The sequence below is a fragment of the Diabrotica undecimpunctata genome, chromosome 7 (genome assembly GCF_040954645.1).
Source record: "Diabrotica undecimpunctata isolate CICGRU chromosome 7, icDiaUnde3, whole genome shotgun sequence".
Classification (NCBI taxonomy): domain Eukaryota; kingdom Metazoa; phylum Arthropoda; class Insecta; order Coleoptera; family Chrysomelidae; genus Diabrotica; species Diabrotica undecimpunctata.
In genome coordinates this window covers 136,615,462-136,640,369 of record NC_092809.1, presented here as the reverse complement: position 1 = coordinate 136,640,369, position 24,908 = coordinate 136,615,462, and the positions used below count along the sequence as shown (strand labels likewise).

At 32.5% G+C, this 24,908-nt stretch overlaps 1 protein-coding gene across 1 annotated transcript in view; it reads right to left on the bottom strand.

Annotated features, from left to right (window-relative positions):
* LOC140445885 (rho GTPase-activating protein 44-like) overlaps positions 1–24,557 on the bottom strand; it is an 81,281-nt gene extending 56,724 nt beyond the window's left edge. The window contains exon 1 of the mRNA XM_072538294.1: positions 24,207–24,557. Within this exon, the coding sequence (XP_072394395.1) occupies positions 24,207–24,259 (53 nt within the window). The 5' untranslated portion in view covers positions 24,260–24,557. The remainder of the gene's footprint in view (positions 1–24,206) is intronic.
* Positions 24,558–24,908: the final 351 nt, after the last annotated feature.

Genomic DNA, 24,908 nt, shown 5'->3' with positions numbered 1-24,908 from the left:
GCCACGACGATTTTTATTTATTTAGGTTTTTGTAAGAATCTTTTGGGTTATTTCACACCATTTTGAACCTGAGTACCTATGTTGGTGCTCATGGCCCCACGAGTGATGTTTTAATCAGGGGACCATGAGCATGAGCGCCACCTCTGGCAATTGGTAGAACACTATAAGCGGACAACTGTTATAATAGTGTAACTTTTAGGGCAGAAAAATTACTGGATAGGCAAACCTTTTTAGTAGGGACACTTCGAGCCAAAAGGAAACGCAATCCAATTGATGTTACTAAAATAAAACTAAAAAAATCTGTTGCAAGGCAAAATGATAATGGTGTAATGGTTTTAAAGTGGAAGGATTGGCAAGATGTGCTTGCTATAAGTTCGAAGCATATGCCTTCTATGGTAAATGTGATACAAAGAAGAGAAGACAAACTTAAGCCACAGGGTGTAGTAGAATATAATGGAGGAAAATCCTTCATAGATGTATCGGATCAAATGAATTCATTTAATTCATTTTCAAGGTCATTGAAATGGTACCGAAAATTTGCCTTTGATATTTTACTAAATGTTGCCGTTGTAAATGTCTTGTCACTTTATTCTAAAGTGACAAATAAATCAATAAAAATAACACAAATTAGAGAGGAAATTATCAAAGATATGCTTATTAAACCCGATTGTGCAATGCCTGCTAATAATTTACACAATTTAGTAAAATGTCTAAAAAGAAACCGCTGCAGTCAATGCTATAGGGATATTGTTACCAAGCATAGAAGATAAGCAGCACAAAAGGATACTTCACGTGTTTGGACAAAGTGTTTTGCTTGCGCGAAATATTGCTTTTTTAAGGTTCATGCTGCCAAACTACAGTAATTTTTCTTTATTATCATTTATGTTAAGTTTTCGAATATTTTTTTGTACCGTTTTTTAGAGTTACGCTACTTGCTAAATAAATATTTAAGCTAAAAAACGTTTTTATTACACTTTGATAAACGACTTTTATAAAAAAAATTATAATACCATCTAGCTACGGGCTAAAATCATGGAACGGTTTTCTGAGGCCAAAACTTTTAATTTCTCCATATAAAATGTACAAGCCGAGTGACTGCTTAGGTACACTGCATGCAGTTTTGTAAGTTATACTGAGTACCATATTTGGCGCTCAATATTTGAACTTATCTTCTGGACTGAGTATCATATGTGGTATTCAAATGACTCTTTGGCAATGCAAGGAAAAAGAGGCTAAAAGTCAACCTGTTAACAGTCAATTGTTCCTGATATGAGTTTTATTTTGTTTAATGCGTTAACTAAAAGTAAATACATCCTCGCCAACTATGCGAATATCTTACTGTACGAATGAAACCGAAAAGTGTTAATCCGAACTAAACAATTTATTAACTGCACCTACTATAAATCTGTTGTAAAATTGCACACGCCATTGTTTAAGATATAACATCGATTAAAATTTATTTCATTCAGTATTACGTACTAGGGCTGGGAATTGCCTCAGGTTTTTTGTACCATTGAAACACAAAAGAATAAATGTAATTTTAAGATATGTTGTTGATTATATCGGACAATAAAAATACCATAAACTGAGATGGTATGAGATTTATTACTTACATTATATGGGTTACAGTTACTTAACGTGTTAAGTAAGTATTACGGACATTATTGTAAAAATGTGTTGGAAGATATACTTTATAACTTATTCAATGGCGAGTTTAACAAAGAATCAGTGAGACAAATGCCAGATGAAAGAAAAATGTGTACTAAAACAGAGAGGAAGTTTGGATTTATGCAAGAGATCATGCATACTGCAACTCCGCCTGCAGTTTTGTTGGGTGGATCGAGTAGCTCGACAGAACTGTCCGGATAAAGGAGGAGGGAGTCTACAGCCAGGTTAGCACACTACTGGTAGACTTTAAAACCATACAGCTCATAGAAACAGGATTATTTATGCCTCAGAACAGGAATGATTTCATTACGAAGCCTAACGCGAGAAAGAGGACAACGAATTTACGGAAAACGAGAAATATACTTTGCATCGGTATTTGGAACGTAAAGTCTCTAAAGACAAGAGAGCAGGAAATTACAAAAGAGCTTGTAGAAAAAAATATAGACATATGTGCACTACAAAAGACGAAGAAAAAAGGAAAGGGTCAAATTATGCTAGATGACTATCTGATGATTTAAAGTGGTGTTGCGAAAGAAACCAGAGCAAAAGAAGGAGTCGCCCTGTTAGTACACAAAAAATGTTTACACCAAGTACAAGAATGTTATCAGCCCATAGAACAGGCGGGTTTTAGAAAAGGCTATGGAACAAACGATCACCTACTGGTAATAAAAAATCTTATAGAAAAATGCACTGAATATAATAAACCACTAGCTTTAATATTTGTCGACTATGAAAAGGCATTCGACACCGTAAATCAACAAAAAATGTTGGAAGCCTTGACAGAATGCCGAATTGACTATCGGTATATAAATATAATTAAACATATATACCAAAACGCAACAGCCAGTGTTAGAGTGGGTGATCGTCAAACCCAGAAATTCCCGATACAACGTGGAGTACGCCAGGGGGACACCATATCGCCGAAACTGTTCACTACGCTTTTGGAATATATATGTAAAAGGGCAAAACTGACCGACAAGGGCATAAACATAAACGGAGAAAAGCTTAGCCATCTAAGGTTTGCAGATGATATTGTACTAATAGCTGATAGGATAGATGAGGCCAAAGAACTTTTAAATCAGCTCTACCTTTCCTCGCTAGAAGGGGGATTGAAAATAAATATATCTAAAACCCAGATGATGACAAATCTTGTAGTCAGCGAAGATATATGCGTAGGAACAAGATCCATAGACCAGGTAATGGCCTATAAATACCTAGGTCATGAGATTCGCATAGGAAAAGATAACCAAACCGTTGAGCTTCTCCGTCGTATAAGACTGACTTGGGCAGCCTTCGGCAAGCTGAACCATATTTTCAAATCGTCTGATATACCAATATGCCTTAAAAGAAAAACGTTTAATCAGTGTGTTTTGCCAGTGTTAACTTACGGTGCCGAAACGTTGACCATGACAAGGAGAACAGTTCAAAAGATCCGTGTGTGTCAAAGGGCGATGGAGCGTGCTATGTTGGGCGTTTCACTACGAGACAAGATCCCAAATCGCCAGCTACGACAAAGAACAGGAGTAGCTGATGCAGTAGAGAGAGTAGCAACACTAAAATGGAACTGGGCAGGTCACGTGGCTCGAATGACAGACAATAGATGGACAAAGCGGATACTGGAATGGAGACCAAGAGATGATGCCTACCGAAGTAGAGGTCGTCCACCAACACGTTGGACTGACGATCTAAAACGTTGTCATAGGAATTGGATGCAAGAGGCACAAGATCGAAATAGATGGAAAATTATGAGGGAGATCTATGTCCAGCAGTGGATAAGCGAAGATTGAATGATGATGATGACAAGAATGTAAATATACCTCTGAAAGGATAGTGAGTGTAAAAATTAAACTGGATGTCAAAACTCTGAATGTGATAGCAATATACCTATGCACCAGACAACAACATAGATACCACCACAAGGGAAAACTTCTACAAACACCTTCAGACTGTAATAAACGAGACCCCAAATGATGAATATATAATCATTATGGGTGATTTTAACGCCCGTGTTGGCAATATTATAGTTCCAGGAAAAAAACAGCGATATAACGAAAATATTAGAACTGAAAACGGAGACATTTTGACGGACCATAAATATAAACGAGATACGTATTAATAATACATTTTTCCTTCCGCGTTTAAATCGATCCGCCATGATGTAAAGTTCATTTCGGCCAAGTTTGGCAACAATGTCTCAAACCTAATTACTATTTAACTGGGAATAAGCCACAATTAAAGGTTAAAATACGTTTATTGACGTTTCAATTTCCACTTCGGAAATCGTTCTCAAAATACAAACATTAGTTTGTATATCTCACTAATGTTTGTATTTTGAGAACGATTTCCGAAGTGGAAATTGAAACGTCAATAAACGTATTTTAACCTTTAATTGTGGCTTATTCCCAGTTAAATAGTAATTAATTTAAAATGCCACAAGAAAATAGCTTCAGAACAATATGTCTCAAACCTGTGTCACTCGATAAAAACTACCATTTTAACAAAGTTGTGTTCGCGTCCGTTGTTCGTTTGCTTGTCGTTAACGTAAGTGTGTTTATTATGCTTTAAAAATGGATTCTGATGAAGAGGTAGTTAGACAAAAACTGACAAGATATAAGAAGATTCATGTGACGCCAGAAAAAAGAAAAGTTAAAAAGCAATCAGGTAAAATATACGTCACCTCGACAGGTCGCGATGTTGCAGCTAAATCATTTCAGTTAATCATAAAATGCTGCCTAGACAAATGTTTTACCCGTTTAAGTGTCGATGATCAAAAACATTTATTTCTTATTTCAACACTTTTATTTACAAGCAAAGTCTCAACAGGACTCTTTGTTGGCTCAGTGTATGAAAAAACTTAATGTAGACCGTAAACGACTCAAGAATAATCCAAAAGTTTTACGAGCGTATACATGGGAATATTTCGTGTCTCAAAAGGGCGACAGAATAAAAACATGTCAGACCATGATCCAAAAACTTTTTCAAGTATCTGTGAAGAGCATTCGTGTAGTACAAAAGAAGGTAATTGAGAGGGATTCATTTACAGAAAAGCGAGGGACACATGCCAACAGACCCCACAAATTGGCTCCCAACATTCATGACTTGTTTAAAGAGCATTTGGAAACTATTCCGTTTAAGAAAAGTCATTATTCCCAACACAAATCCGAACTAAAATATTTTGAGAATCCCGAAGTAAATATTAAAAAGCTGTATGAGTTTTTTGTACAATACTATAAAGAAAAGACATGCACAAATCTAAAGATGAAATATAAGACATACTTTCAGTATTTTAAGTCACTGCGTTCATACAGTTTCAACAATCCCAAAACAGACGTATATGATTTCTGCACAAAATGTAAACAAAAACTATCTATTAATCCTAACGATGCCTGTGCAATTTCCTATCGCCTTCACAATATGAAAGTAAAGCGACATATAGCAATAAGAAGGAATCTGATAGAATTTGACTATGGACAAAATCTACCAGTTACGAAACTCAATGTAACAATGCAGTTTTATATACGTCTACTTTGGTGTTATCTCTTTAATATACATATTCACAATGATGGGTCGTCTTTTATGTATACATTTATGGAAAGACAAGGAAAAAAAGGCGCCGATTCTGTTATTTCATTCGTCTATGCCTGCTTCTGCAAAAAAATTAATGGCGATGTCACTGAAATCGTATTTTTGTTGGATGCGTGCGGAGGACAAAATAAGAACATTTCAATGGTAAAATTTGGAATGTGACTAGCACACAAGTTTAACGTCAATATTCGACATATATTTCCGGCTCGTGGCCATTCCTTTAACCAGTGCGATCGCAATTTTGGGATGGTAAAGTCATCTTTAAAAAAGAAGGAATACATAGGGACGGCAAAGCCATATTTGGAAACAATAGTGCATTGTCGGAAAAATCCATCTCCTTTTAATTTTGTCATGGACAGAACGCTAATCAAAACTTGGACTGAAAGTTTGGAATGAGTCTTTCTAAATAAGCCAAAAACAAAGGGACTTGTTTTCAGCATTCAACAGTATGTACAAATGAAATACAAAAAAGACGGAACATTGGCTTGTTCTCAAACATATATGGAAAATTACATACCATTCACAATTTGGAAAGGAAGAAACATAAACACAAGCATTGCTCTTCAAACTGTCCCAGTGGTTGGAATAAAGCCGGCGAAGGAAAAAGACGTGAGAGATCTATTTTCGTTTTTGTCCCAAGAAGATGAACAATGGATATGCTGGATACTAGAAGAAGTTTCTGTATAACTTTCTTTGTATAATAATAACTTGTTTTAATGTTAATTTTTTACGTCATTTTCCAAATAAAAATTTTTTTAAACTTATTTCATACTTTCGCAAATGATCTGTGGAAAAAGGGCCCATGACAAGCTAATGTAAAAAAAATTATATTTACATAAAAATATGTCTATATCTTTGAAACATCTTATTGTAACTTTAGTTTAAATACAATACTTTTATTTTAGCTTTCAATAAGCTTCAAAGTTTTAATTTTTGTTTTCAAAATACTTGTTAAATTTTCAATTGCTTTTTTCTCAAAAGCGCCATTTTTCATAAGGGCCCTTTTTCCGCAAATGGCCTCAATTACAAGAGACGATGTAAACAGAAATAAAAATAGGTGAAAATAAATAGCAGATGATCGATTACTTTAAATACTTGTGGGTATTAGTAGATAGCAAAAATGGAAGGAGCGCAGAACTGCTTCCAACTTCTATATCTTCGATTTTCGTTTAAGTATGGTGAAAAATGTAAAAAAACTGCTCTGTGGACCAGGTTCTCGCTTTTGGAGCGGAAGAGTGGGGAATTAAAGCAAGCGAAGAGAAGTGTGCATTGTGTGGGCCTTTAAAAAAAGTTATTTTTTTCGTGTTATTTGAGATATCAGAAACTTAAAGAAAATGGTTGGAAGGTGTGTCTTCAAATAAAATACCGTTAAAATATAAGCAGAGATATATCCCTTTATGAGTTAATAATTCCCTTAAAAATGATTAAAATTATAAAATTAAAATTAGTTATCAGAAATCGGTAATAATAAAGATATAAGCCAGCTATTGCCACCTAGCGGTAGTTTTATAATATTAGTACAAGAAGTGACTAACAGAATGCGTCATAAGTCGCCTAGAACTCACCTAGGCACTAAAATGATAATGTTACATTTGTGATACATTCTAAAGAAAAGGGTTAACCCAGTCATCATTTACAATCCAAATGAAGATACCGACGTCATTGATTAAGGTAATATTTTTTTTCATTACGAAACATTTTGAGTGTTATTGTTATTATTTTATCAGTAAATATTTATCACTAAAATTTAGAAACAATAAAATTTGTAATTTTTTTCTATTTTTGCACTAATAATTGTATATTTTTTTTAAATTAATGTCAAATACATTATTAGTTAAAACGGTGTTTTTGCTTATCTTACTACAGTGCTACAAATATTGAGAAAATTTATGGAATGACGTTATTGGAAGACACGTTTCTAGATCAACATCTCACCCACACATTAGGATTTGGTACTTACAAAGTAAGTTTTATAGTTGAAAAAATGAGTACGAATTGCTTTCAATAAAATTAATTTTATTTTAGGCTAAGGAGAAGCCACTTTTACCATTACAACAAAAGAAAAATAGACTAAGATGGTCAAAAGAGCATAAAGATTTGACTCAGTCGCAATGGGATTCAATACAATGGAGTGATGAGTCCAGATTTGAAGTGTGTGTTGGAGACAGTAGGAGTCGCGTTATTCACAGGAAAAATGAAGCTTTCCATTCCGACTGTCTGAAGAGAAAAGTCAAATTTACTGCATATGTCATGATCTGGGGCAGCATGTCGTCTAAAGGTGTGGGAAAGTTACATTTTATCGATGGAATTTATTGTAAACATGGACAAATATTTGAATATTTTAGAAGAATCTCTTTTACCCATTATGGAACACCGTTTAACATCAGCGGAAGATTTTCTCTTCCAACAGGACGGCGCAGGTTGTCATACTTTGAAAAAGAATTTAAAATGGATTGATGACCATGGCATACCCCTTCTGGAAAGGGTTTCTAACAGTCCCAACTTGTCCCCGAGACTTTGTGGCGCGAAATGAAAAAGGCTTTGAGAAAACATCCTGTCCGGTCCGTCGACGAATTGAAGGCAAAATTGCAAGAAATATGGGATTCGTTTACATTAGAATTTTGTCAGAACTTGGTAAAAACTATGCCTCGAAGAATTGTGGATGCCATTAAAAATAAAGTGGTGTAACTCAGTAGTAAATTTTCACATTTTTTTTGTTAATATTACATATTCTATGAATTTTTTTAAATTTATTATTATTATGTTTAATCAATAGTTTTCATTACGTTATAAAATATTTTCTATAATTAGGAAATTCAAAAATATTCGATGCATTAAAACTTCTAAAATTTACGCTGTGCTTTTATTTTTGTTGTCTAAAATTTAATTTTCTTATCAATCTATCGTTAGGCCAACTGATATGTGAAGGGGCTCGTTTATCCGAAGATAGAAACATAAATATGGAAAAATAATGACTACGCACAATGATAAGGGCAAATATAATATGGATGACAGCCATTATTGTTCTTGTGTATTCATAGACATGGTCCGACAAAAATGACAAATTTAAATATTATTCCACTAAACTAATGCTCTAGAAAATTTTAATGGCACAAAATAGTTATTTCAAAACTCCGAATATTATTGTTGTTTTAAACATGAATCACTTGTTTAAACAGTTCAAATAATTTGTATATTTATGCACAAATAAAATATTAACGGGAAAGATTACTAAGATTCTATTTATAATGCCAAAGTAATTTTTAATTAATGCATGGGGTATAAAATTTTCCAACACAACAGTCCATTGACATTGGATTATCGTATACATTTGATGACGCGAAATAAAAGGATATTTAAATTTAAATGATGTAAGTGTTGTAAAACAAATCTTCGACGTTAAGGACAAAACGCTAGTTAATTGTTCATAAAGTTAACTTCGAATATTTCATTCAAGAAAGTTTTTATGTCATACACTCAGTTCAATAAAATCTATAAATAGAAACCTTATAAAAACAATATACTGGAAAATAATGTAAGAAGAGAAACAATTTTGTGAAACAGGAAATATTCATACTTCTTCTCATGGCGCCGTCTCCTTTCGAAGGTTGGCTATCCAAATGGCAATTGTAGTTTTGGAAACTGCTGCGCGAAAGATTTCTGCGGATGAGCGGTCGAACCATCTTCTCAGGTCTTTCAGCCACGAGTTCTGGCGTCTTCCTACTGATCTTTTGCCCTGTACTTTTCCTACCCGTATAACTTGAAGTAATTCGTATCTTTCACCTCTCAACACATGACCCAAGTATTGCATTTTCCTCTCTTCCTCTCTGATTATTCTTAGTAATTCTTTTTGTTTACACAGGCGACGAAGTACCTCAACATTAGTAACTCTTTGTACCCATGGAATTCTCAACATTCGTCTGTATATATACATCTCAAAGGGATCTATTCTTTTTTTTTCTATTTCAGAGTTCATTGTCCAACTTTCACAGCCATACAGTAAGACAGAAAAAACGTAACATCTGATCATTCGGATTCTAAGCTGCAGACTAAGGTCTGATCTTGTAAAAAATGTTTTCATGTTCATTAATGCTTTCCTTGCTTGTTCGATTCTTGATAGGATTTCCTTTTTTGGATTACACTGACTATTGATATTTGCTCCCAAATATTTTATGGAATTTACCTGTTCTATTATTTGACCCTTGCATACATATGTACGTTTATTGGTGTCTTTGAAAATACCAAAGTTTTAGTTTTGGAAGCGTTTAGATGTAAACCGAACATTTCGCTGTGGTGAACAACCGCATTTATTATATTTTGTAGTTCTTGTGCGTTGCTTGCTATTAAGACGGTATCATCAGCATATCTGATGTTGTCTATGGTGATTCCGTTAATCTTAATTCCGCCTTGGACCTCGTCTAATGCTTCTCTGAATATAGACTCCGAATACAAATTAAACAGTAGCGGTGATAAGACGCAACCCTGTCTCACTCCTCGTCGGATTTGTATATCTTCGGATGTTGTGTGCTCTATTTCAATTGTTGCCGTTTGGTGCCAGTATAGTTCTGAGATAATTCGCAAGTCTTGTTCGTCAACTCCAGTTGTTCTCAGAATTTCGATCATCTTTTGATGGTTAACGCAGTCAAATGCTTTTCGATAGTCAATAAAACATGCATATACATCTACATTTATCTCTCTGCATCGTTGCGTTAACACATTTAAAGCAAAAAGAACCTCTCGTGTTCCCAATCCGTTTCGAAATCCTAATTGAGTGTCACTCATCTGGAACTCGCACTTCTTGTAAATTCGTGTATGAATAATCCTGAGAAAAGTTTTAAGGGCATGAGACATCAGGCTTAATATTCGATAATCATCGCATTGTGAAGAATTCGATTTTTTTGGTAATGCTACGAATGTTGATTTTAGCCAGTCTGTTGGTATTTTACCTGTGTCATATATCTTATTGAATAGTGCTGTTATTAAGGCTAGGCTTCTACTTTCGTTATCTGCAATTAGTTTTAGTATTTCGACATTGATATTCTCTGGACCAGTAGCTTGAGATTGAGAAGTTCAGGGAGTTTAAAGGCTGTAGCACCGTGATGATAATACATGGAATACCTCAAGGGACGCTGCACGCTGATAATAATGCCGAATTTGACACACCTAAACCTTAACCTAAATCTTAACAAAGCATCTAAAAATAATAAATTCATGACTAACCTCTACAAATATGAGGATGCCTACGCAACTAACCAAATCCATATAATTCTAACAGTAATATGGAAAACAGAGCAAATTTTTTAAGAATGAAATATCGTTCGTTATGCTCAATACGAATTTGTTGGCTTCAAAACCCGAGAAATGGTTCAACACGTATACAACCAGACTATTCTGAATAAGTACCAGTAAAATAAGAAGTCATGTTGATCGCCAACATCCAGAACGGATAACGAATAAAAAGAGGATGCTCATTACAGAAAAAGGGCAACCAGTTTACCAAAATAAATGAATAAAACTTCGATTATATCATGGTCGTTTCTCGAATCGTAGTTTCCACCGGTTTCTACCTCACCAGTCGTCATCCTGCAGATGCCTTTCGGGCATGGCTTGTCTGATGTCTTCCTATTATAGTATGGTATATAGACCCAAACCCTGACATTCAAAGTAAAAGTTATTCTCCAACACCAAATTGTTCTGTATGGTCCACATATAGTTCAGTAAATGGTTCCACACTATTTCAAGCGTCGGGTTGTGTGTGTGAAGAGGGAGGGGGAGTCAGTAAGTTAGTAGTTTTTTACGTTTTTCTCAAATATTTCGAAAACTATACGGTTTAGCGTGAAGAAGGGTACATGCAAAAATGTTCTACGTCAAATGAAAACAATAAAGGTCATATGCATAATTGTTCTAAAATCAAAGGTTCTGTAAAATTTTTTAACAGGATTATGTTGTGTAAATGTAATTTGCTATTTCAGTGGCCGTTGGTATGTTGGTAATAAGCCCATGAAGGAACGTCAACCTCAGCACCTTCCCAAGGGGCGCTACTTTTTAAGGGTAAAGAGGCTTCCACAGGCCTAGGCCATATTAAACCTGTGATATGGAGAAACTTACTCTGAACTTTCTATGGAAAATGTCGTATGAATATCTTTTCAACAGTGAATTCCAACAAGATAATTTAAAATATTCAAAATATTTTTTGCGTAGTACTTAATGATGATTATAATGCAATGAGTTTAATGAAAGTAAACTTATTCATTAGTTTAAGTAAACGTATTTATCAGTTTCAGTCCTCATCAAATACAACATCCTCATCTTCTACATTTCGTCTATGATGGATATGTCCCTATTATCACATCCTGGGCCTGAGCAATTGCTGCATATGCTTGAGCAATTTAGACCACTCTTTCTACACTCACAGTTACAGATGCATTCGTTTTTGCAAGTACATACTATGGGGGAAAGTAATTCCTCAGGGGCTGCAGCAAGTACTGTTCTAATTGGTGTCAGGTGTCCGTTAATCTTCTTCCAACTCCATTCGAGCGGATTCTTCCTCTTATTCAGCCACTGCTGTACCTGGTGGTAAGTTCTGAACGAATTCTGTCTGGAAGCTCCTGCATTGGGAGTAGTGCTGCTAACTTGAGCAAAGAATGTATAGGCTGCTTTGCAACAGCCTTCAAGTAACACTGATAGCGAAAACAATCTAGATCTTTCGGTTCCTAGCATCAAACATCGCAAGAAGGAAATGCTTTGCGACGTCAACTACTGTACTGGTGTCACTTTTGGGGTCGTTGAAGACTAGAAGTTTTCTACGAAGAGCGTCGTTGGCTTGCACTTTCGTAGACAGTATAATTTTACACATACTTCATATTAAAATATTTCTTAAAGTCTCTCATCACTCCTTACAGTGCACACCATCCGATGTCTCCTAGAACCCTTGTTAATAAGGAAGAAAGTTCAGGTGTTTTAATATTTTAATACTTCGTACTTTTTTTAAGGTTTGTAAATTTTAACATTTTTATTTCGAGTTTACTTTTACAATTTTCAAAACTAATTTCTTATTAATTTCTCGTAATCTTATGTAGCATTGCTTTAGAAGGATTATGCATAGGACCTTTTTTGTTTCAAATTTAATGTAGAACATTTTTGTATAAAACATTGTTCACCGCATAGTTTTAGAAATATTGACGACAAACGTAAAAAAACTACTAATTGGTCGACTTCTCCCTCTCAAACCTCCCAAAACCCGAAGCTCAAAATGGTGCAACTTTTTAGTGAACAATATATGGACTATATAGAACGATTTGGTGTAGGAGGAAAGATGTTTGGGTGATTTTCAAGTTGCGCGAATTTGTTTCTGACTGATTCTTCCATTATCTTCAGTACTCTTACTAGCTTCAGATCTAGGCGTAGACCAAGAAAAGGTAGAAGCCATAAATCTTAAACGTTTAAAAATTTCAACTGATTATTCATCAAACCTCGTACACGTTTATATATCTAATATTGATCCACAAACGTTCACAATGTGAATTATAATGATGTAATGGTTATTTAATAATTTCGCTGACTATGTACTCAAATAAAAATATATAATTCTCGTATTTCCTCCATTAATTACAAATATAATTTTAAATATATACATACATCCATAACATTGAAAATGTGAGTTATTTGAGGTACACAGTAACACGTAATTTGATATTAATTGAACTATTTTTATGCATGTCTGTTTAGCAAAATTTTTTCCACGAAATATCCGATAGATTTTATCTAACAAAAAAAAATTAACAAATAAAAAGAACAAAAAAGTTTTAAGGAAGAATATAATATACTTATATATGGTTACGAGAGCAAAGAAGAAAAACGGAAGTTTCTTCCATAAGCTGAAATGAATTCTTCTTCTTCTTGATATGTCTATCCGTGACGACGGTTGGCTAACATCATGGCAATTTTTATCTTGTCTACAGCAGCGCGGAAAAGCGGCACATATGTGTTTAACCAGGTTCTGCAGCTCTTTAACCAGGATGTTCTTCTTACTGAGATGATGGCTTATAGGAGAGCATATCTGGATTCATTTCGCATAATATGTCCCAAGTACCGTAGCTTTCGAGATTTGATGGTGTTCAGTACCTCTTGGTTTTTCTTCATTCTTTTAAGGACCTTTTCATTTGTAGTTCGGTCAGTGCACGGCATCTTAATTATACTCCGATACAGCCACACCCCACAATTCTAATCTCCTGCACATATCTTCGTTCAAGGTCCACGATTCAACACCATAAAACCGAATAGAGAAGACGCAGCCTCACAGCATTCTTACTTTTATACCAAGAGAGAGATTGTGGCTTTGAAGAAGACCCTCATCCGGTTGAAAGTGGATCTATCTTTTCCGATGTGCACTCTTATCTCTTGGTTGTTGATCTATTCTTAATTTATTAAGGTGCCGAGATAGTTCCTTCACTTTTTCTACTGCGGATTGGTTGACGTAGATTTGATCTTCTGTTATCTTTGGCTTGTTAATTATCATGAGCTTTGTCTTCTTTACGATTATGTTGTTCTCTATATTGTAGATCGTGGTACGCGATTTTGATTATAAGGACTTGTAGGTCTTCTAAGATGTCCGCAAGTACAATGGACAACGAAGATACAATCTGAATATCTAATGTTGTTCAACCGGTACCCGTTTCAGATAGAGGGATAAAGTTAATGTCACAGACAATGAAGCATTGGGAGAGAACTGTAGAGCGAAGTTTAAGTGGAGAGACATCATCACCATCATCATCTTTTGACAATCCTCTGTAGATCCTGGCCTGATATAAGATTAGTCGTCGTTCTGTTCGGTTTCTGGCAAGGTGTTGGCATCTTCTGATCTCTAGTATCCCTAAGTCGGTCTCAACTCCATCTAACCACCTAATTCGCGGTCAGCCTGTGCTTCTTCTTTCTATAGGTGTTCCTGTCGTTGACTTTTTAGCAATCATGTTGTCAGGAATTGGTATTATGTGTCCGGCCCATGTCACTGTGTTTTAATCAACGTTACGACATCTGTTTCATTAAAGATTTGGTATAATTTGAAATTAAATCTTTTGAGTCACTGCCCTCGATCGTTTATAGCTCCAAATATTTTGCGGAGTATCTTACGCTCGAATATTACCAGAAGTCTTTCATCTTTCTGCGATAGAGTCCATGTTTCCGCCTCGTATGTGAAGACCGGGCTCAGCAGTGTTTTGTATATAATAATTTTAGTTTTTGAGAGATGGGAGAGATGGAAACGGTTGAGCGAGGGAAGGCAGTGAATACTGTAGAATCCCTAAATATATATATATATATATATATATATATATATATATATATATATATATATATATATAATTTTAGTTTTTCTTGGATATTTCTTGAGTGGAATTGTATTTGGAGTCCATAGTATGAAGGTTTATTCGTCTTTTAATTTTTTCGCTTGTTTTATTGGTAGTATTCACTAGCGAGCCAAGGTAGGTGCAGCGAAGAGACATTGATAGAAAGAAAATCGAGGATAAGATGAGAGGACTGTGTAGCAGTGAAACCTTTCTCTCTCGTTTAAATAAGGACACGATGAACATATATGAGTAGCGAAATAGAGTAAGAAACAGTGACTTACTGAAAAGAACAAGGAGACACCAATTGGTTGGCCAATCTACTACCAATATATCAAAGAAAAAATTATTAGCAAGCATTGCAATATCTTCCAGAGTATTTATCTTTATCAGTCATGAATTTCACGTATCAGATCGGATGTAAAGAACAAGATAAATAATTCATGTACATATCCAACACAAATTTCTTATCACAGTATCCATTAATACACCTGAGGTAGAGAAGTACAACATATTATATCTTTATCTTGCGATAAAAATAAATCATAAATCTACCAATTAGTATAGCTTCCTTAGAAATATAAAGTTTTATTATTATACGCTAATGCGATAAAGGCTTATCAGTTGTACAAATAATATACAATATAGATAACAAAGTGATTTCTACAAATAATGTTTACTTATTTTGGGTAAACCCAAGGTATATATTTTCACTCAAACTTTCACACGGAAACAGGTTTTCTTTATATGCATAAATATAAAAACATTTAAAAAATGAGATATTACAAACATTTTTTCAAACAGCAAACTTCAAAATTTTTATGCGTTGTTATTTTTTGTATCTTTCCAATTAAACTAAAAAGTGTGTTCAATTGCAAGTAAAAGTTCATTATTCTAAATTGTTTGAACAATTAAAATTTAGCTATAATGGAAATATGGTGGTTTTACATAAAACAAAAGTATATACTTACAAAGCCAAATAACTTATGCTTTATGGCGACTGCGATACAATAATAGATATATCCTCAACATTAGCATTCATTTACAAAAACAAAGAAATCGTAGAGAATATTGCAATAAAAAAGAAGTAATATCATGGAGTGGATCAAATGTAATCAATTTAGTACAAAAACGAAAAACAGAGAAAAACAAAAATCATAGATGAATTACACCCAATCATGTTGTTTTGATCTGATTATAAATATAAACATGTATAAAGAAGCCTTAAGAATGATTATCTTTAGATTCAAAAATGAAGCTTAATTGTAAGGAATAGGAAAATACAAAAGTTTAAAGGACTGATCAAAATTTGACCATGTTCAAACTAACATCAGTGTGAACATCAGTAGAACATTTTTATTGTTTTCCTCTTCCAACTTCTTGATTTTATGTTCATTCACCACCGATGCCCTATTGAAGATTTATCTCGAGCACTTCGTATCATATTTCCATCAGGGTTGAAAAGAAAACATTTATTTTTTAATTTTATACAAAACAATATTTTTTGTTTTAAATTTTAAATGTTTTAAACAAATAAAACTTTGTCTAAATCATAATATTTTCTTAAACATAATATTAGGTAATTGAAAATGTTTGATCCATTATTCTACTAAATAATAGATACCTTATTTAAAGATCCACTCTGTAGTCTGTACTAAACTGTAAGCGATCAACTGTCGCTCCGCTGCCGCGCCGTGAGGCTGTGCCGGTGAATACCCGAAATAAGAAAACCAGTTGCAACGAGGAGCTATTGGCCTGGAGAACCCCAGACTATTTACTATTTATCAATTCGCATTGTTAGTTGGCTATTGCAATAACGTCTACTGTAATATTTTTTTTGGTGTATTCTGAGGTTTTCTGATGTTTGGTATTTTTTTTTAAATGTCGTCTACGGGAAGGAAGAAAAATTCCATTTGGTCATATTTTGATGTTAAAGATAAAAAAAATCAGTGGTGGCGATCACTGGTTCTAAAGTGGCAATTACAGGTTACACTAATATTTGGTATTATAAGTATTTTGTTCATTCCAGAAATGGCACCTAAAAATAATTATTCGAAAGAGCAATTGGCCAAAGCTCTAGAGGACCTGAAAAAGGGAATCCCAGCAGCTACTGCAGCAAAAAATCATGGAGTTCCTCGTAGTACTTTGAGGCATAAGAGGGATGGAAAATCACCCTTAGTTTGTTCTATAGACCCTTCTACAATTTTAATCAATGAAGAGGAATCAGTCTTATTAAAATGGATTTTACATTTATCTTTCCTGTTTCAAAAGTTCAGCTTTTGGATACAGTTCAGAAAATAATGAATTCTACAGAAAGGGAGAACCGTCCCAGTGACAAATGTTTTCACTTGTTTTTAAGAAGACATCCAGAAATATCTCAGAGTGTCACAGAATTTAACTCCCAGTCGGGGAAAACATTGGCATGGTGGCATTCTATGAAAAATATAAATACAGCAACTTGAACTTGCTCAACAACTTCACACAGCCATTGCATCGTCGGCCAACATAGAAAGACTATTCTCATCATATGGTTTAGTGCATTCCAAATTACGTAGTCGACTAGGCATTATCAAAGGTGCTAAGTTGGTTTTAATTTTTAAAAAACTTAATTCCATCACTGATGAGGTGACTGATCAGATATTAGATTGATGACTTAGATTACAAGATTACTATGAGACTGAAACAGACTTTGAGAAATTGAAAACTGTTTCAGTCAATTTTTTTCAACAGTTTATTCGCCACAATCAAATATTAATAACTTGGAAGTAAAGGAAAACAGCAATCTTTTTATACCTAATTTTTCAATATCAGTCAAAGATATTTTTAACAACATTTTATCCTTACCCAATAAGTTAAGCAGTAGTCCAGATGGTCTTCCTGATTATTTTCTAAAAATTTGTCATTTATTCACTAACTAATTCTTTACATCTTCTTTTTGAGTCATCATTAAAGACATCGGTTTTCCCAACTTTATGGAAGTATTCTTATATCTGCCCAATTTTTAAATCAGGTACTTAATAAACAAGACATAACAAATTATCGAAGCGTGTGTAAACAATCCTCTATACCAAAACTTTTATGCACGATCAATTAAAATTTTATTGTAAAGAGCGCCTAATACACAATCAACATGGATTTTTTCAGAATATAGCAACGGTAATAAATTTAGTACTCTTTGAACAAAAAATATTAAACGCCTTGGAAAATAACATTCAAATGGATACTATTTATACTGACTTCTCCATGACATTTGACAGAGTAGATCATAACATCCTATTAGAAAAATTAAATGCCTTTGGCTTTAGCAGCTTTTTAAGAGACCGCACACAACAAGTGGGAATAGGTTGTTTTAATTCAAATATAATTCATGTGACATCAGGAGTACCCCAAGGAGCTCACTGTTCACCCTTGTGATTTAATATCTTTGTGAACGAAACATCAGAATGTTTTAGAAACTGCGATTTCCTGATGTTTGCAGATTATTTAAAATTATTTATAAACCATGCTATATAAGTTTATATAGAGGTTTTAAAAAATATGATACTTCTTATACAATTAATGGTAATAAATTGTCTTATGTCAAAACAATAAAAGACTTAGTAGTCACATTTGATGAACAGTTGCATTTTGTACAACATATAAATGAGTAACAGTTAACTCATTCAGTTAGGCTTTATCATTCGCAACTGCCTGGGACTATCTGTTTGGGCTTTAAGAACAGTTTATTATGCTTTGGTCATATCTAAAGCGGAATATGCATCTATTGTATGGTCTCCACAATACTAAGTTCATTCTACTACATTGGAGAGATTGCAGAACAAATTGTTAAGACATTGTGCATTTAAATTAAATATATGCATTATAAATTATGATTATACAGATATTTTAAAAACGCCGAACATGAATTTATTAAAAACCCAACCAGAACACTCTGATTTAGTATTTGTGTTTAAATTAATAAATGGTTAAATTTGTTGTCCTGAACTTCACGAAACTATTAGTTTTTATGTTCCCTCTAGAAGTCTTAGATATGTTGATCTGTTTAATATACCATTTCACCATACAAATTATGGTATGCACTCACCCATTGAGCGAACACTGAAAATTATGAATAGGAACAATTTAGAAATATTTGGTGTCTCCTTAGCTTCATTGAAAAATCAGATAAAAAGAGATTGACAAGTTATAGGTACATTTTTGTTTATTTTAATTCATCTTGTTTCATATATCATTAATATTTTGTTTTATTTATAATTAGGATTTTAATTTCACCCACTTTATAAGCAATTACAGATATTGATTTTATACTGCATGTTATCATATATATATTTTCTGTAAATCCTGTATATTAATAAATAAATAAATAAATTTATTAAATCTTGTACTTATACCAAAAGTTTTTAATTTTTGTTGTGTTCCTATTATTAATAAATAAATCATATGTATGTTAAAAAGTTTGTATAATATATTTAAGATTTTTTCTTATGTTTATTTAATATGTTAATAAAGAAAATGAAAAAAACGCTTGTTTAATGTAAGTTTTAAAAAGTTTAAAGCATGTTTAAAACAGTTTATGAAAACAAAAAGAAACACTCCTGAGATTTATCTCGAGCAATTCTTCTGCTTCCAACTTCAATTTTGTTAATGTGTTCATTTCACTCTCTTTTCTTATTGTGGCCAATTATTAATTTCTTGCTGCATGTGTGTTATGTTTCCTTTATTATTCTGTCTAGAAGTCTTCATTATCCGTTTATTTACAAAATAACACAAAATAAAGTTTTATAAAATAAAACTGCATCAACTAAAACAAAGATTTACTTAAATGTTTGGTAATGTGTTTCTGACAATGACTCAATGTCGAGATATTCCCAAGCTGAGTGAACATATTCCCAAGGTATGTTGCAGTTTATACATTACCTGCTGGACACGCAATGTTATTTTAGATATAAACAATTGTAAAAGGAGGAAAATTCTTGGGCCAGATTAGCTTCCAATCCGAAAAATAAAAAAAAAAATAAAACAAGCTCACACATACCAGAAATATGTCTTGGCATTTATCTATGAGAACACAAGCAATAAAACAAGACTACAAGATAAAAAAAAATCTGTGTGTCACTAAGTACATGCAACAAAATGATTTAATAATAAAGATCAAGAAACACTACAAGAAGTATATGACAATATAATCCATACATGCACTCTACAAGAAACAACATAGAATAGAACACAGTAGTATAAACTGACTTAATAGATGAACCAGAAAATGACTTAAGTTGCAATAACAATACACATAAAGTGCAAAAAAACTGTACACAATAATGTACTTATACATATTCACAAATCTTATCCGTAAAAGTGATAAGAGAAGGGAAAAAAATAAATGTATGATTGATATATGCATCTGAAAACATTTTTACTATTACATATTAATAAACATGACCTAATTAGCTGGGTAAATCTAATACAACTTAGTCCTAATGATTACATTTACTCATTATATATATACCATTTTTAAGAGATAAAAGAAGTGTATAAATATTTATAATAATTAGTACTTCAATTTACAAGAATAATTTTACTTTTGACACAAAATATTATTATTAAATCAGAAAATAAGGTAAAAGTGTATGTTTATTGATAAAAGTTTATCTGTATTAAAGCACTATGGATCAAAAATTAGTGTGCCCATTATTAATTTCAATTTAGAAAATGGATTGGTAGAACTGAATTACTTGTTTGGCAGTTAACATATTTGATGTAAGATATTGCCAATGGCATGGCGCAGAGTCTGAGATGGCTGGGACACATACAGAGGATCCAAGACCAAGGGGAAGGCCTATAGAGCACTGAGAGGACCAGGTTATGAGATATATCAAAATCCTGAAAGTGGGAAAAAATATAAATACAGTAGACTCCCTCTATAACGAGAACTGAAATGACAGACTAATTACCTCGTTATAAGCCGATCTCGTTATATCAGACAATCATAATACTGTGCATACATATGAATCTGTAGTTTTCTAAACCATTAACTTCCTATAGTGAAGCCATTCGGAGCAATATAAGATGCTAATAAATATTGTTTGAATGGCGTTTTTGAAAAAAAGTTATTTACTTTTATTGTCAATGAAATATATTAAAACATAAAAGAGTTGTTTACTTTTATTATCAATGATATATGTTAAAACAAAAAAGCTGTACTTATATTTTTTTCCAACTACATAATGTATAAATCGTATTTTCAAGGATAACATAAACTATTGCTTCTGCAATTTTAAGAACTCTGTTATTTTTAACTGCTTTAAATGGTCCAGTATCATTCTATCATATATTTTCTAAAGATGTGAAACAGTTGTATTTATTAATTGTAAAGAAGTTTATTGCGGGCTGCAGTTAAGTTTATTGAGGGGCTGTTTGAAAAGGTATTTATTTATAGCCACGACCGGACTAAAAACGTAAAAAACACGTTTTTGGATCTTATTTTCTCTCGTTATAACCAAATTTGCCTCGCTATAGACGGTTATAGTTCAATAGAAATTTCACGGGACATCTAATGTATCTCGTTATAAGCGAAACCTCGTAATAACCGTGTTCGTTATAGAGAGAGTATACTGTAATTTGCTTATCAATGCCATGAAGATAAGCAAAAGGAAGTTGTTGTAAAAGACTTGTTTGGAAAAAGCTTTTTATAAAAACTAGAATTTTAGATGGCAAGTATAATATGCTTAATGTTATTCCTTGCAGACAAAAGTATGTGCAGGAAACATAAGATAATTTTGAAAAATATTAGAAAACAGAATAAGAAACTGTTGTGCAGTTTGTGGAAGATCAAAAATACACAAGCATTAGTGAGTCAATTCATTCATCTTTATTGGTATGGATACTTTATGGATAAGTGGATGAAGTTTTTTCACTTAGGAGTAATGGTTTAATCCCCAAGGTAATAGTTTAAAATCCAAATGGATCTGTCACTTAAGTTAGAATACTCCTGTGTATCATATTGACCTATGGATGCGCAGACCAGCAAGAAATGGGGGCTCACCATATCCCGCATTTGAAAAATTATTATGACGTGACATTTTCACAAAAAACTCTACCACAATAGAAGTAATCTTCCGCTTTTCAATTACAATTATTGGTTTGGCAATTGTAACACAAATAAATGACATCAGCCTACTTAATCTTAAATGAGCCCTACCGATTTTGTTGTTCCAAGAGTTGAAAAATATTATAACTGTTAAAGATTCATGAAAATTTATGATTAGAATTAACAAAATTTATCAGAAACTTGGTTAAAATATTAAATACACACATATTATGTATTTTAAACATTACATTTAAGTGCAAAGAATTTGAAAACTACTTACTCTATCACATTAAGACACAAGGATAAAATTTACATAAAACGTGGCGAAGAATCAAAAAAACATGCTTAAATGATTAAGATAGTGCCAAAGATTGTGAGTGGAAAAAGGGACGTATATATCCCTACAGCACACCTCTGGTAAAAGCGGAAAACTATCTTATAACACTAGTTAAAGTATCCTAACATGTGTAAACTGTTTGTAAAGATTGAACAAAAAATATTTTAAGGTGCTAAAACAGTGGGCTAACATCATTTTAGAATATTTGTAATAAAACACTCTTATCTCGGTAAGGAGGAATATTTTATTTAAGTGTTTATGTTAAATCTTCGAATTTTGTACTAAGATTTCTCCAGTTATTATAAGGACAATTCAAAATTGAACACCCTGTATAATAGACGCAGTGCATTTTAAATGATTTTATGCCATTATTATGACAAATTTTGTTTATTCAAAACGAAATACAAATACAAGACAAACAAAAAGAAAACATGAGATAATTCTGGAAAACCACTAAGTATGAAGAGAATTTTAGTAATTGCCTTTCATATTGAAATAAAAAATCGAAATTGGGTAATGTATAAACCTCTCTACACTGTCAAATTGGATTTACTACTATGTCACCCAATTTTACCCATGTTCATTGCACTTATGTCCTTATGACAGATTTTACTTATTCTATTGTTGATACAATCATTTTTAGAAAGAAATGTTTACTATAATTAGTGATGCAGTACTTTAACCTAGACTCTGTCTTAACATTTAATCCTCTGTATGAACAAACTGTTTGTGATAAAGTTTGGGTAATGTGAAATCTTGTCAACACAGCAAAATTAGTTTCCTACTATGCTATTCTACTTTATGTAGGTTTCATTGTACAAATTTTATTATATGACCAGTTTTTAAAATATATACCTCAACACATGTACCTGAGAAAATTAGTAGTGTACATTTAGATGACCTTTATAAATATTACAAAAATCTGTAGCTGAAGGAAGATAAAGATGTAATTTGTTAATACATAATACCTGACTAGCATAAGAGGAACTGGTAGATTAGATATGAAATACTTAGAATTAAGTTACGAAATACTTGTGAGCAAAAATCAACATTCAAAGTCATAATTGAGAAAATATGTTTTTGAGACCAAAATGCCTCAAATTCTTAAGAAAAGAGATGACAGTGTCAAATAAGTGACAAAATTAACACCATTCATGCTGGGATCAAACATGAACATGATATTATGTATGTATTTCTTTTCTGTAGACTAGACATTACAGTCAACCATTCAACCATTATGAGTTATCAAATGATTACAAATATATCAGAAAAGTAATATATTTAATTATATCTGCTAATTAATCCCACTTTTAAATCGGGAAGTAGGTATAGCTAGGAAACCAATATAACTTTACATGTTTTGTGTTTCAAAGATTAAGATTAACAAGAAAATAAAAAAGTCTTGAAAATGTGATCAAATTAAAAGTCCTGTTAATGTATGAAAGCCATATTCAGGCTATAAAGCCAGGCTTTAGACAATTTACGCTCAGAGTTAAGGATACAAAACATGACAAGAAGGTATTGAGGTAATGAATATATGAAAAATATAACCTTGAACTAAAAAATAATGTAATGATTGGTTTTGATTTCGTTATAATGAGATGCTATCTTGGGAAGACCATAAAATCACACACTACACAAATATTTTTTAATTAAGTACATTGTTTTTTTAATTTTGTGTGGTTAGTATTTTCACTTATCCCAAAATTGATAGAAGTTTGCTTTAGGGGGTGTTTTAAACCAGTGATTCTTATAACTCTCAAGTTAATGTATTAAAATGGTTAAAATTACTGTTTATTTATAGGCATTCTATAGCCTAAAATATTTTGTTTGGAATAGGCCATTATAGACAACCTCACATATTATGGGAAATGAACTGGACATTAAAACTTTGACACATAAATCAGCCCTTTCTGTTTGTAAAAAAGCAAATCATCAATATTAGATGATAGGGAAAAATTCACATTAGTCACAATTAAACATTTTGTAGCTACCTATTGAATAAGTATATAGTTATTAGTATGTATTTACATATTTATCTATTATACCTATTCAAAATCTGCATCTTATTGAGATACCCGTACCTGCCTAGATTTGTTGCACTTGGATACAATTGATAAGATAGGATTCCAGTAGATATGTTCACAACTATATATAAATCAGAAAACAATAAAATTAAAACACTTACTTGAGAAAGGTTTGGTCAGCCAACTGCTTTACACGAAAGAACTGTTTCTTCATATTAATAGTCAGTCTATTCAGATCATCCTCTATAAAATGTGTTATTATTTAAAATAAATTGCTGATATGTTCAAAGTAGAACCGATGGATATTCCTTCCTATTACAGCACCAATAATAAACGTAGTATTTACAAAACCACAGACATGCTTTACGAAAAATGCACAAATTTGTTCCTATTGCTCATCAATAACTTCTTATCGTAATCTCAAAAAATACTAAAGATAAGAATTGAAAAATAGAAACAAGTAAATATTGCAGTTCATGAAACTAACGCAAGATCACGCATACTACTCAAAATAGATAGACGTTGACACTGACAGAATTTACTGTTGACACTGACAACGGGTGGGATGGGCAGTTAAAGGGTTGTTCACATCTAACAATAATTGATTGGAATGATATTTATTTAAAGAAAAACTTTTTATCTGAAATAATTTTTTCTTTGTCAATTTTGAAAATCATATTTTCGTATAACAAAGTTTTTGAAGTAAACTCAAACCTATGAAGTCAATATTTTGATGTGTTGTATTTTATTAATTTAAATTTAAAAAAAATGAAAATACAATTTTAGATTTAAAAGTAAAAATATTTTTTTAGGATATTCTAATGAAACATTTCAAATATATATGGTTTACATAAAAACAACTT